Source organism: Drosophila mojavensis, unplaced genomic scaffold, assembly GCF_018153725.1.
Source record: "Drosophila mojavensis isolate 15081-1352.22 unplaced genomic scaffold, ASM1815372v1 contig_80, whole genome shotgun sequence".
In the NCBI taxonomy this organism is placed as follows: domain Eukaryota; kingdom Metazoa; phylum Arthropoda; class Insecta; order Diptera; family Drosophilidae; genus Drosophila; species Drosophila mojavensis.
The window spans coordinates 6,333,351-6,348,000 of NW_025318906.1; the positions used below are offsets into that span (position 1 = coordinate 6,333,351).

Here is a 14,650-nt window from a genome sequence, read left to right on the forward strand (position 1 = left end):
TTGAGTAGGGTGAAATTTAAAAATTTAACGGTCACAATGTTCCTAGACCGTTGGATATGCAAATTTAAACGAAAATTCTGCTGAAATACCAGGCGAACAGAAATGGCTAGAAAGTAGCTAAAAAAGTTGCCAGAAAAAAATCATAGCATACCCGAAAGGGGCGACCGTTGAGGGCGGCTGTGAGTCGAAATTTGTATGAAAATGCAGCTGAAATACCAGGCGAACAGAAATCGCCAGAAAGTAGCTGAAAAAGTTGCCAGAAAAAAATCATAGCATACCCGAAAGGGGCGACCGTTGAGGGCGGCTGCAAGCCGAAATTTGTATGAAATTGCAGCTGAAGTACCAGGCGAACAGAAATGACCAGAAAGTTACTAAAAATCCGACAATTAAAATTTCTGTTGCATACCCAAACGGGGCAAATTTGGCGGTTATTTTTTGAATGTCAAGCGAAATGGCCATATTTAAATCTGCAGTATAACTGCTATATTTCTGCTGCATCTTTGGCTATTCTGAGCAGTTTGACATATGTTAAACGGTTTGTAGTGATGAGAACTATTATTTATTGAAAATCCTTTCTCAAGGACATACAAATGGCTTAGCTTATGACTTGCAATACAAAATTTTCAGCTGCTACAATAGGAATAATGACAATAACAGCTTAAACATAGAGAAATTAATAATTATAATAATAATAATTATGATAATATTAATGGCAATAGATGTACAGATTCTTCACTTCCTAATAATTTAAAACAAAATTAATAATTATTTTAATAAAAATATTAAATAACATTTTCCATGATTAAAGAATATAAACAAATTATGGCTTACTTATAAAACTTAAAAGTGTAAAAAAACTAGAAAATAAATATCTTGAAATACTTTTCATAATTGGCAAGCACAACGCACAATGCCAAAGCTCCTTTTTGCAATTTCGAGTCAAATTCCAAATGAAATGTTTATCCTGCAGGGTGCGCAAATTGTTTAGAGCAAAAAAGTTAGCTAAGAACTACTGAAGCGAGAGTTGTGTAAGTTGTGCGGTGCTGAATGGTCGACGGTGTGGTAGTAGCAGTTCGTGCGAGTGGGGTGTAGGCTGGTGGTGGTGTTGGTTTCATTGTGTCACACAGTCATTGCAGTCGGCAGTGGTGGCTTCGGTGGGTGCCACGCGCGTTTTTCGCTCCGATTTGCTGCGAAACAGCGGCCAGCGCTTGCTCCAGAAGCCGCAGGAGCTGCTGGAGCGGCGCAGCTTCTTGGCCGACTGGCCGACGGCTTGGGCTGGCTCCACGGCCAGAATGGTGCCGAGTGTGGCCTGAGTGGTGTGCGGATGCAGCACCAGATCGGTGCGCGCTCGCTGCACTTGCCGACCATCGTAGTTCTCCACCACAATAATGGGCGTGGCACGCAAACGTTGCGGCACATTGAGGCGAAAGTGGGGCTGCAACGATTGGCACTGGCGCTGCCTCCGACTGCGCCACAAGTGCGTCTTCAGGCTGGGCCAATGGAAGAACTGACGCAGCGAGACCGGACGCTCGGCGTGCAGCAGATCGCGCACCAAATCGGGCGCATCCTGGCTGCCAGCTGCTGGCACCGCCTCGCAGCTGGAGCTCCTGTTGACATTGTCAGGTCTGTCAAGGTCATGGCTGTTACTGTTACTGTTATTGTTGTTGTTGTTGTTGTTGTTGTTGTTGTTGTTGCTGGTGTTGCTGGTGTTGTTGCTGGTGTTGTGGGGTGGCGTGCTGACATAGAATTTGGTTCGAGTGCGAGAGACACGCAAGCTACTGGTCTTCCATGCATCGTGCAGGGTTCGGATGCCGGGCAAGCGGGCGAGCATGTGGATGTGGTCGTAGGAGGCTGACAACATACCTGCGCGCTCATCCTGATATTCATCATCGTCGGAGGACTCTAAGCGGTCCTCCACCAGCGACGTCTGCCGCGACAGACCCTACGTATTTAGGCGTATGCGTAATGTGTGGCACATGTTGCAAGTTGTGTAAGCGTTTACAGAGAGACGAAGCCAAAACGAAGTCAAACATAAAAGTTAATACCAAAATAAAACAACAATAGAACGGATAAATAATGTACAAGGCGTCTACATGGAGCCAGCAGCTCGTGAGCTGGCTCGTGCCGGCCCGTGACACGCACTACACACAGACAACGGCACATCTAACGGGCCCGCGACTGACGCCGCTCAACTTACCGCATTGTGGCGTCGACGTGGCGGCGAGCGCTTGTTCCACAGCGCCTCCAGCTGATCAAAGTGCTGCGACTGGGCCAAGGCGGCCTGCTCGGGCCCGAGATTGGCCTGGGAGGCGCCCGTCTTGGTCTCGGCTATCTTCGAGATCTCCTCCATGCTGGCGGAGACGCTGAAGCGGCGCTTCAGCCGCTCATCCACCTGGGCCATCATCACCGACGAGGTCAGGTGACCGTACTTCTTCTGCCAGGTGTACGTGTCCAGGGAGACTTCCTTCTTCAGCAAGCGCTTCATCTGCCGCTTGGGTCCCTGCGGACGCAAATCTGAGAGGAGCAGGAGCAGGAGGAGGAGGCGAATGAGCTCATTTCAAATTGGAATTTCATTTCAATTTCCACTCCTTACCTTCCACATCCTTGCTGGGACCGGAGTAGGTGGGCAGCTTGACATATTGGGCCGGCGTATTGTGCAAGCAGATGACTGGCAAATTGTAGCTATCGACCAGCTGGACGAGCACGCGCGACACCTCCAGGCTGATGTCGAAGTGGGTGAAGGGCACGTGCATCTGCAGCGAGGTGAGCGCCAGGCCGCGCTTTGTCTCCCAGACAATTAGAGTCTTGTCATCGCTGCCCGACACGGCCGTGGAGCCTGCAAAGAGGGGAGAGCCAGGGGGTGTGGGAGTGGGAGTGGAAGTGGCAGTGTAGGCATCAGCAAGGGAGTAGAGTAGAGTGTCATCACAGTGCTTACCATCGGCCGACACCTTGACGCCAATGACGGCGCCCAGATGGCCAGCGAGCGTGTGCACCTCCTCGCCGGTGAGCAGATCCCATATGATTAGGTTCATGTCCTTGGAGCCGGAGATGACTTGCGTCTTGTTGGTCACCGAGACGGCGACGCAGGTGACCGCATCGCTGTGCCCGACAAGCACCTGGCTCAGCTTGCCGCCCATCGACTGCCAGACCTTGAGCGACATATCCCTCGATCCGGTGATAATGTGCATGCTGTCCGCGCTGATCTCGAAGCAGGTGATCTCGTCCGAGTGCGAGACGGAGTACTTCTCGTCCTCCTGCGTGAGGGACCAGATCTTGAGCGTGTTGTCGCCATTGCTGGAGACGGCGAAGCGCATGTTGTTGGTGGCCGCCAGATTCTTGTAGGGGCCCTGTATGGTCTGCAGCAGATTGCCGGAGTCGGCCATCCAGACGAGCATCATGGACTCGCGATCCGTGGAGATGACCCGCAGCGAGTCCATCAGCACGACCAGCTGCATAACGGGCGCCGCATGGCCCTTGAATGTATGAGTGATCTCGGCCAGCGCCAAGCTCCACACCTGGACCAAACGATCATCGCCGCCGGTGGCCAGGAATTCGCCATTGGGCGCAAACTTCAGGCAGTTCACCACGCAGGTGTGCCCCTCCAGGGTGTTCTGGTACTCCGGCGTATTGATGCGCATCAGGTGCACACTCCGGCCGGAGGCAATGGCCACCTGCTGCGAGTCGCGCGACAGGTCGAAGCAGGTGATCGGCGGCAGCGTCGTCGAGGGCGAGCGCTGCGCCTGGTTGTGGCGCTTGAGGCTGCGCTTGCGACGCGGATGCCTCGAGTACGGGTTCACATAGAGCTCCTCGTTGCGGAACGAATAGAACGTGATCTTGTTGCCGCCCACGGTGATCACAAAGTCGTCGTTGTCCATGGCATAGACGGCGGTCACCGGACCCGGATTCGGCGGCATCGAGCGCACCAATTTGCCCGAGTGCATGTCGTAGATAAGGGCGCGCGTGTCCTCGCACCCCACCACGCACCGCTGGCTGTCCTTGCCAATACAAATGCTGCGGACCTGATATAGATACAGATATAGATATAGATATGGATATAGATATAGATATAGATATAGATATAGATATAGATATAGATATAGATATAGATATAGATATAGATATAGATATAGATATAGATATAGATATAGATATAGATATAGATATAGATATAGATATAGATATAGATATAGATATAGATATAGATATAGATATAGATATAGATATAGATATAGATATAGATATAGATATAGATATAGATATAGATATAGATATAGATATAGATATAGATATAGATATAGATATAGATATAGATATAGATATAGATATAGATATAGATATAGATATAGATATAGATATAGATATAGATATAGATATAGATATAGATATAGATATAGATATAGATATAGATATAGATATAGATATAGATATAGATATAGATATAGATATAGATATAGATATAGATATAGATATAGATATAGATATAGATATAGATATAGATATAGATATAGATATAGATATAGATATAGATATAGATATAGATATAGATATAGATATAGATATAGATATAGATATAGATATAGATATAGATATAGATATAGATATAGATATAGATATAGATATAGATATAGATATATATAGATATAGATATAGATATAGATATAGATATAGATATAGATATAGATATAGATATAGATATAGATATAGATATAGATATAGATATAGATATAGATATAGATATAGATATAGATATAGATATAGATATAGATATAGATATAGATATAGATATAGATATAGATATAGATATAGATATAGATATAGATATAGATATAGATAGATATAGATATAGATATAGATATAGATATAGATATAGATATAGATATAGATATAGATATAGATATAGATATAGATATAGATATAGATGTAGATATAGATATCTATATAGATATCTCTTACTCACCCGCGATTTGTGCCCCTTGAGCGTGTGCAGCTCCTTTCCGGTGGCCAGGGTGCGCACGTAGAGCGCATTATCCTCGCAGAGCGCCAGCAAAAAGACCTGCAACAGCAAGGCGAAAGGACGAAAGGACAATGTGTATTAAACGCATTTAATTGACATTTTCAACGCTATTTTAATGCATTCCCTGCCATTTGATGGCGACAAAAGCCCGACTAAATCAGTCTGTCTCACTCACTTACTCTCTCTCTCTCTCTCTCTGTCTCTCTCACTCTTTAGTCTGCTTGCCAACGCACTTCTGTTTATACTGTTTGGCCCTATCCAATCAAATATTAATAAATTGCATTCCGCAATGGAAACTTTTGTTAAGGTACACTGAGCGAAAAGGGTGCTTAGGTTGGCTTAATATAGCAAATGGAAATATGGAAATAGGGAATATAGATGTACTCTCCTTAGTGAGATCTATTTGATCTATTTCATTCAATTGATTTATTTATCTATTTATCACATCTCTTTCTTTATTTCTTCTACTCTCCCTTCTATCAGTCATTCCTTATAGTTCTCTCCCTCTTTGCCACTTTTCTTTTTACTTGCTCTCTGTTTTACTTGCATTTTCTCTATTTTCCTTCATTACTTTCATTATCAATTTCTCCCTCAGTTTCTCGCTGTTATTTTTGCATTTATTCTCCTTCTTTTGCAACTCTTTGCGTTTTATATCTGCTCTCCCTTTCCTAAGAGTTTCCTACTTACTACTGAAATATAAATTGAATAACTCTTATCCTTTCTCAAAAAAATTCAATTTACGAATTCTAAATAAAAAAAAGAAATATTTAAAATTTAAGGTGTTTTTTTTTTTCTGGTAAAGCGCCAAATCGAATATTGTTTTTCTCTTATTCCGTATTTCATTTTTCCCTCTTTTTTGTGGGTATCCTATCTCTCCTCTGATTGCTTTTAAATATTAATAAATTTCTCGCCGTGTGCTCGCAGGAAAAAAAGCGAAGCAGGAACAACTGAGGCAGGCTGGGCTGCAGTATTTCCAGCGAGTCGGGAAATTGAAAAATGCCAACAACAACAACAACAACAACAACAATAACAGCAACAGCAACGAGAATTGAAATAAGAAGAAGTCGTCAGGCTGAAGCAAATGACAAGGACGCCAGTCGCAGGGGCCATTTGGCTCATTGCAACATTTCAATTTTCAGGGGAAATAGCCCGGCCAGAAGACGCGCAGCGCGAGGGGAGGGCGGAAAAGAAGTGGGACTTTAGCGTGCCGCAGAGCCATCAGGATGTAAGCTAAAGTGTAAGAAAGTTGATTTCCGTTTGCCATTTGCCATTCGCCATTCGTCCACGAGCCAGAAAAGAATGCTTGGCCTCGCCTGGCCGTGGCAGGATAACGGAATTGTCTCTCAAGTGGCTGGCTAGCTGGCAATAATAAACACACTCACACACACACACACATATATATGGGAGTGTCTCATGTGTGTGTGTAAAATTACGTTTCAATTTTGAGGCTCAAAATTTGTGCGCGAACGAGCTGCTTAGACGCCGGTTATCAGCGACGTGCTTATAGCCAATTTGTTCAATTTTCGGCACTTTGGCTTAATGCGATAAGCCCAACAACAATTTTGGTTATACTTTTGGCAACAGTACAGCGCAATGCGAGCTGTCTAATTGAGAGAGCGAAGGAGTAAAAGAGAGAGGGAGAGAGAGAGTGAGTGTGTGTGTGTGTGTGTGTGTGTAGATTTCCCTCTCTATAAGTAAGCCTTGGGCTGGCGCTGCTTTTGGTAATTCAAGTGACGCTGCTGTATCCAATATCAGCATCGCGTTATCTGATGCGAATGGAATGTGCTTTAAAGCCCTGAGGCATCCACCTAGCTACACAAATGTTGCCAGTCGCCAGAGAGAAAAGGAGGCGCACACACACACCCACACACCCACACAGACAGCGAGGCACTTGAAACATGCATCAATTGTCGCGCAGCTAGGATACTTCCTAGCCCCTAGATACTACGTAGTTACCATTGACAGGACGTCTCTATTGATATTGTTTTGCGTGCCAAATTGCTGCTAAGTATGCAATACATATTGATGGAGATAGACACACACACACGCACATACACAGAGAGAGAGAGAGAGAGAGAGCGAGCGAGTTAGCAGCAGAAGCAGTTGCTACAGCTTTTTGTCAAGCTGATTGACAACAAAGGATTTGCCTCGTAATGCGGATCTTCTAAGCCAAAATCACTTATTAGAATCCACCCGCCAGGCAGACGACAGAGCTGCCGCTGCCGCTGCAGCTTCTCTAGCTCACTCCCTGACGCTACTCCCCCGCCCCCGTCCCTGCCACAGCCACTCCATTAAGCTGTGACATGTTTCAGCTTTGGCTGCCGTTGCTTTAAGCACATTTGTATATTCTAGCATTTTTATTATATGCTTTTTCTAGCTGTATCTATCAAATGCAGCTTTAAACGCACACACACACACAGAAAGAGAGAGAGAGAGAGGGAGAGAGAGAGAGAGAGAGAGAGAGAACGCGAGTGAATCGAGCTGTTGGCATGAAATTCTTGGCTAAAACAGAGATTTCTGCCATTTTTGCTATTTGGCCAACGCACACACGCAGCTGGCATACTTATAATCGGCACAAATCCTTTATGGCCTTAAAGCGCTCACAGCGCCCCACAAATGGAATGCATTGAATATTATTGCAGAATTTAATAATCCACATAAATAGGCTGACGAAATTCATGGAGAATTTTAGCTGCTAATTGTTCTGCTCAAAGCAGCCTAAAAGAGATAAAGCAGCATTGAAATTTACCTGAAATATCTGAATTTATTTTTTTTTTAGATAAGAATTGTTTATAGCCTTAGAAACAAAACAGAAGAAAATTATTTCTTTTTTTTTTATGAGACTTCAACTTTAATTTTCGGTTTCATTTCAGCATGAAATAATGCTAAGAAATAGTAGCTGATATATAGTATTAATATATAGATAGACAGGAATATAAACTGTGCATGAGAACAAGAAAGATTCAGCTTGAAATTATTTAGGGGAATATAAATTGTATAAAATTTATTTTTAGATATATTACGCTTAGAAGTATTTTTATACATTTAATTAAAGATTTTCCGTATAAAAAATTCCGTTACGTATATCTAATTTATCACCGTACCCAAATATATCTCAAATTAAATAAGATATATTGATTTTTCGAAATAATCAAACTAAATTGCTGAACGAAACTGAAACTTTTCTATAATTTTTTTTTTTAATTATTTAAAGAATTTTCTTGCTCAATATATATCAACATGAGCAAGGCTGCCTGAAGTGATGTTAGGCGACTATTGGATAACCTAAACTGCTATTCAAAGCATTTAATAAACATATGGAACGTCTAACAGACAAACAGACTAACAGACAAACATGGCTAGATAGACATCAGCTCGTCCTCCTGCTCAAAAATAAGTATACGCCTTGTGTTGCCTGACAAGCCTCCTGCTGGCGGTTTCATACGTTTTCACAAAGCCATAATAAACTGAATTCACATTTTCATTGCGCTCAGGACATAAAAAGCAACGGTTTCCAGTTGCCATCTGAGCCAAGTATATAGCATTTTTATATTATTTCATTTGAAATGCATTTGCAAATAAATAGAACCCCTGCATGAGCCACGCATATGCGATGGCTTGACTCGCGTAAGAAAAATAGTATATGGCCATATCTGAATATTAAATTTGCCTACTTGAGTATATTTTCTATGTCTTTAGGGTAATTGTATATAAAATTCATTAGCAAATTTTATAGTAGAAGTCGATCCTTTGTGTAGTTTGCCTAAAGCAACGGCATGGAAACTTTCTTTCCGTGCCTGAAGGCCTTTGTCGCTCTGGCTTAAAGAAATTGTTACTTAGAATTAATTTTTGGTAACAATAAATAAATAAATAAATAAAACTTTCTTTCCTATTGTTTTATTTTTTGATGTACAGTTTCTCTACTTCATAATAATAATAAATAAAACTATATATATTTTGTAATATATAAAAAAATCTATTTTTTCTCTAACACGATAAAATACTTTTCAATTTATATGTATCTCAATCTCTTGTCCTCATAAGACTCAATTACATAATAGGTTATATAAAAGTCACTTAAATAAAATAATTGCAAATTCCTTTTCACTTTCTACTCTAATATAACTTTTCTCTAAAATCTGAAAATACTTTTCAATTAAGGTCTATCTCAATCTCAATTGTGCTGTCAACTATTTTATGGTTTATTTGCTTGCATGTCCGATTAGGCCTTCTCCAATGGCCAATGCGTTTCCACACAGTCTGGCTGGAAACTGCTCGGCATATATCAACTGGATTTATGAGTGCGCCTGCATGGCATAGACATCATAAGTGGAGGGCATTTGTCAGGCAGACCTTGGCCATGGCTCTGACTGCAGCAAGTTCTCTCTATGTTATGGCCGTACTTACCGAATTGCAGGAGATATCGATGCGCAGCACCGAGCTAGTCATTTGCATGGTATTCAATAAGGCGTAGTTCTCCAGATCCCACACGCAGATGTTCTTGTCGTGGCTGCTCGAGATGAGCACATCGCAGGCGCCGGCGACCAGGATACCTGTAACTGGGCCACGATGGAAGGTGATGCGATGCACCTGTAAATCAGATCAACGTTGAAAACAACAACAACTATTAGATGAGCTCACTGAATGCAATCGAGTTTTTATGGTTCGATTGAAGTTGATTTAAGCAAATGGCGCGCGAGGTCAGCTGAGGGAGGCGGGGGCTGAAAAGGCTGGCGTGACATATGTGAAGCTGTCACAGCTATATTTATGTGTGGCTGTGTAGGTGTGTGTGTGTGCGAGTGTGTGCGTGTGTATTTCTCTGTCTGCCTGCGTGTGTGGCACACTTTGTATGCATTAAGTTAATTACCGTTCGGCATGCGATGTTGACAATGTGCTCGAGCAAACGTTGCCAGCTTCAGCCCCAGACCCACGGCTGTCCGCTCTCTACCACCCTAACCCCCAGCCCACCCCCTTCACTCCAGAGCTTACGCTAGGTGTGTATATGCGAGTCGAAAGTCACACAGAAATGCCAAAACTTTGATAAATTACCAAAAAAAAAAAAAAAAAAAAAATGAAAATAAAATAAAAATAAAAAAATTATATATACATATTTATATATACGTAAAAAAGCAGCAACAACTCGAAAATGCGAAAAGCAGCGACAGTAACATGAAAGCGAAGCCAGCAGACAGCAGCCAGCAGCCAGCAGCCATCATGACTCTGCATACATGGCGTATACTTAATATTGTAATTAATTTAATAAGCGCCTGTAATTTGGTGTGCTTCGCATGTGTCGACGTCTGAGCTCTGCTCTGCTCAGCTATGCTGTCTGCCGCGTCATGCCACATGCTAAGTGTAAAATCTGCACTTGACTAGCTTTCAAATTCTGTGGCAGTCAGCGAAATTGGCTTTTTAAAATATGCTAGTCGACATTTTTATTTATTTTTTCTTTTTTGCGCCCAGCAAGTGGCAATAAATCTAAATTATATGTGTGTGCAAAAGTGTGTATGCATGTGTGTGAGTGTGCGTGTGTGGCTGTGTAGAAGCAAACCAGGAGGTCCAAGGACATGCCCAGCCGCACTTTATATGCAAACATTGCATTGTAGTTAATCACAGTTTAATGTGCCAGCTCCTGTGTGCGTGTGTGTGTGTGTGCGTGTGTGTGGGTGTGGACATGTGCGAAATTTCAGCATAATATGATTTATGGTTACATGGGCATAGGCAGGCGCTTTTCGGCCGCTGTGTGTGCCGCTTCATTTGTCAGGCATGCCACAAACAAACACAAATTCATGTTTAACTAGTAGCAGGGCGCTTGCAAAGAGCTAATCGACCAGCAGTTACGCTGTTAACTAACAGGAGCTGAGTTAGTATGCTGATAGTAGAGGAAATGGAATAGAGACAAAGCGCTAACAGCAAGTTAACATATTATGTTATTTAACATAGTTATGTATTTGAATTTCACTATTGTAAGCAGTCGTTAAACAGACAATAGAAAAGTCTATAACAGATTGACAACAGCAAGAGCTAAATAACAGCTAATTAACAGAGTAGCAAAAGGAAAAGATTGTACATATAGCAAGTGCTTGAACGAGTGCTAGAGTAATTAAAAGAAAATGTTACAATATAAATACATAACTGCTATGACTTAAAAAACATATTAATTTTATAGCTATAAATAAAAAAAAAATTCTACAATTTTTAATAATCAACATTTAATATTTGATTAACAATTAATTTTCAAAAATTAGAATCTAAAATTAGAGTCTAAAATTGGAATACAAAAAAATGGGAGCATTTCTAACAGCTGCCTAACATAAGGTAAGCCTGTTGCCAGCTAACAAATATGTTAATTACGTTCACATACTGTAAACCCAAACAAAACCCAAACCCAGCTAAACTAATCTGAAGTTAAGCAAAAAGTCTTAAGCGTATGCAAACATAAATCAACCTTTTGTGACTCTAACTATGATATAGGGTACAGCAGCTGGCAGCACACTAGACACACACCTACATACACAGAGAGAGACACATGTGTGTGTGTGCGTGTGTAGTAACTGTGATTACGACCTCGTTTGGCGCAAAGGCAAGGAATTATGCAAATTAATGCGGTTTGTTTGCTGTGGATCGCGTTGCGGTCGCGCAATTAGGCGACAGCCAAATGCATTTAAGACTTTAACATTTTCGAGCTAACATTTCGGCTCTGTTCTGCAAATGTGTGCGTATTTAAGCTAAATGCCAAATGGTATTCAATTAAACAGCGTTGGCCTTTAGCTTGGCTGCCTGTAAATATCTATTTAAATAGGGAATGTGGAAAGGGGAGAGAGGAGAGTGGGGGTGGGGTACACTTACCAATTTGCCGCTGGCCAGGTCTGTGATGGCAATTGTTGCATCGTCGCTGCTGCTAATGATCAGCGTGTTGTTGACGCCAGCTGCGACGCCCGTTATGGCCGCCGTGTGAGCTCTGCGAAGAAGTGGGAGAGAGAGAGAGAGAGAGGTAAAATGAAAGCCGATTAGGTAGCCGATTCGGCAAGGTCAGAGCTGTGCACTCACTTAATGTGCGCTCGTCTTTCGCGCAGCGACACGTGCCACACCAATACGGTCGAGTCCTCGGAGCCGGTCAGCAGGAGCTGCGATTGCTGGGGCGCCACCAGCAGGCACGTGACTGCCGCCGTGTGTCCTGCATGATGATGATGATGAAGATGATGAAGATGATGATGATTAGCTCGTCTAATGGCAGCACCCTTAATGACACACTTACCCTTGTACGTATGCTCCAGCGAGTTGCTCATGATGTGCCACTGCTGGACGTCGCCCGAGTTGGTGGCCAATATCAGGTGCTGGTGAGAGGGCGCCAGGCAGACGGCGCGTATGACGCCCGTACCGGTCACCGTCATGGTGCGTATCTGGGAGGGCAGCGGCGCGGGCAGCCAGCCGGTGAGCGGCACCAGCAGCGGCACAGCGTAACCGTCGCACCAGGCCGTCGCCGAGCGCACCGTCATGCTCAGCAGCGAGTTGTCGTCGTCGTCGTGCTCCCCGATGGGCCGCAGCCAGGAGACCAGCTGGGAGCCCAGCTGCATGGGATCGCGGGTGAGGACGTCGCTCGACTTGCGTATGGTGTAGTAAATGAGCTCAATGTCACGATCCAGAATGTAGCAGCGCACGTGCTCTATTAGGCAGCGCAGGTAGCTAATCGATACCGTTTGCACCTGCAGTAGCCCAATGCCAAATTGTGGCATGAATTAGCATGTTACGTATACGCCTAGTGGCCGGGCGGCTTATATATAAATTCTATATATATGTAAATATGTGTGTATATGCTGTGTGTGTGGGTGTGTGTGTGTACTAATAATGAGCAGCGGCAATATTACGTATACGCCTTGTGTTATTTGGCATATCTAAACAGCTGCACGCATATTGCGTATACGCCTTGGTAATGCGCCGCAAAAATGTTTAATGTCTGGGCAGCCGCATGAATATTAAGTATACGCATTGTATTCGCTTCTAATTTAGCTTTAAATTACAAACATTCTGTGTGTGAGATGTGCGAGACGATGGTGGCTTTATTATGCTATGCTTGAATATTTCAATATTAAGTATACGCATTGTATTCACTTGTAATTTAGCTTTATAAAATATTAAGAATACTCGCTAAACGAGATGTTGATGCTTTATTATGCCTAGCTTGGATATTACGTATACGCATTGTATTTGCTTGAGCCAGTGGCAGTTAGTTAAATATTACGTATACGTATTTATATAAATACCAAAGTGCACAATCAACTACAAATTGTTCACTTTGGTATGTATATTAAAATGAAATTTTCATATTACGTATACATTTTATATGGAAATATTACGTATACGCATCATGGGCTATCGCTTTAATAATTTTGTTAGTAAGCTACCGAATGTCAATCCGCTTCAAATCAAGTCAACTGTATTATTCAATTATTTAAGTTATTTATACTTAGCTCGAATCTATCAATTATATTGAAGTATTTTTAATTTTAAGCATTTTTTTAATTTATAAAATTATTTTTATCATCTAAGTCAAAACTTTAAAATCTGTCAATAATCTAGTATCAAGTCAACTATAATCTTAAATTATTTTAGGTAGCTATTCACAGCTCGAAATTGTTCAATTTATATAGAGGTATTTTTAGTTCTATTTATTTTATATCAATTGCAAAACCTTGCATAGAAATAACAGCTAACTTTATTGCTTCCCTTTCAGTTAATTTTGTTGTGCCCAAAACAAATGGCCGATCAAAGCGGGCAAACTGACAAATTCGTAAGCCCAGTTGGAAAGTTTTCACACAAAGTTGCAAAATATGGAAACATTTTTAGCCGCTGACCTTCGGGCGGGCTTGGGGGGCTTCGCCAAAATGTTAATTAAATCAAGTTGCAGCTGCAACGGCAGCACTTTTATGCATTCGCTTAATTGGAAAGCAGGTCAGCTTGCAACACACACACACACACACACACACATACACATGCACACACCTACACAACTTGCTGTTGAGAGCTGCCGAAATTGTGGCACGTGTCGGGCTTGCAGCAGCTGCAACAGTGTCACAGGGCATCATTTTTCATATGCCATTGAGCTCAGCATATTTCCGATTCCAGCTATCTTTCGCCTCGTTCGCCCTCTCTTTCTTTTTTTGTTGGCCAACATTTAACTGCACATATTTTGCATATATTCGCATGAATTGCATTTATTTTCGATGTCGGCCAACAATTTATGGGCAAATGCATATTTCATCTGTCAAGCAGCGATAAATTCATTGTAAAACTCGGCACTTTTAGCTTGGCTTAATTCGATTTGCCAGCATAAAAGCTGCTTAAATAATCATGTCCGACAGTCCCTTGTCTAGCCAAAAAAAAGCTGGAAAAATGCACGGAAAACTCTGCCAATTTCAGCGGCTGTGCAGCGCGATTCGGCGCAATTTCCGCACGAACAACTTTCATAATGAATGACGACATTTTAAACAATTAAACACCAAATGACGTTGGCAGCTGTTTCAGGCTGTCCCAAGCTGTCCCAGGCTGTCCCAGGCTGTCCCTTGCTGGACCTGTCAGCCCATTGTTTTTAGCCATAATGCAGCATTCTGTGCTGCAATTTGAGAATTCTCAGCA

The 14,650-nt window shown here is 42.5% G+C and overlaps 1 protein-coding gene across 6 annotated transcripts in view; it reads right to left on the reverse strand.

Moving 5' to 3' along the window:
- Positions 1-14,650, reverse strand: part of LOC6578930 (NACHT domain- and WD repeat-containing protein 1) — a 56,339-nt gene that overhangs the window by 3,885 nt on the left and 37,804 nt on the right. For 3 of the 6 annotated variants that reach the window (XR_006357766.1, XR_001449223.3, XM_002004793.4), the window contains exons 10-18: positions 12,273-12,720; positions 12,065-12,191; positions 11,864-11,975; positions 9,422-9,604; positions 4,958-5,053; positions 2,936-4,019; positions 2,594-2,836; positions 2,198-2,514; positions 1,864-1,942 (exon numbers count right to left, since the gene is read on the reverse strand). Coding sequence is in view for 4 of the 6 variants with exons in the window: in XM_002004793.4 (XP_002004829.2) it covers positions 1,864-1,942; positions 2,198-2,514; positions 2,594-2,836; positions 2,936-4,019; positions 4,958-5,053; positions 9,422-9,604; positions 11,864-11,975; positions 12,065-12,191; positions 12,273-12,720 (2,689 nt within the window). In the remaining 2 variants the exon portion in view is untranslated. Of the gene's footprint in view, positions 1-797; positions 1,943-2,197; positions 2,515-2,593; positions 2,837-2,935; positions 4,020-4,957; positions 5,054-9,421; positions 9,605-11,863; positions 11,976-12,064; positions 12,192-12,272; positions 12,721-14,650 lie in introns of those variants that run through there. The other 3 variants (XM_032729492.2, XM_032729493.2, XM_015163381.3) reach the window with 2 other exon arrangements.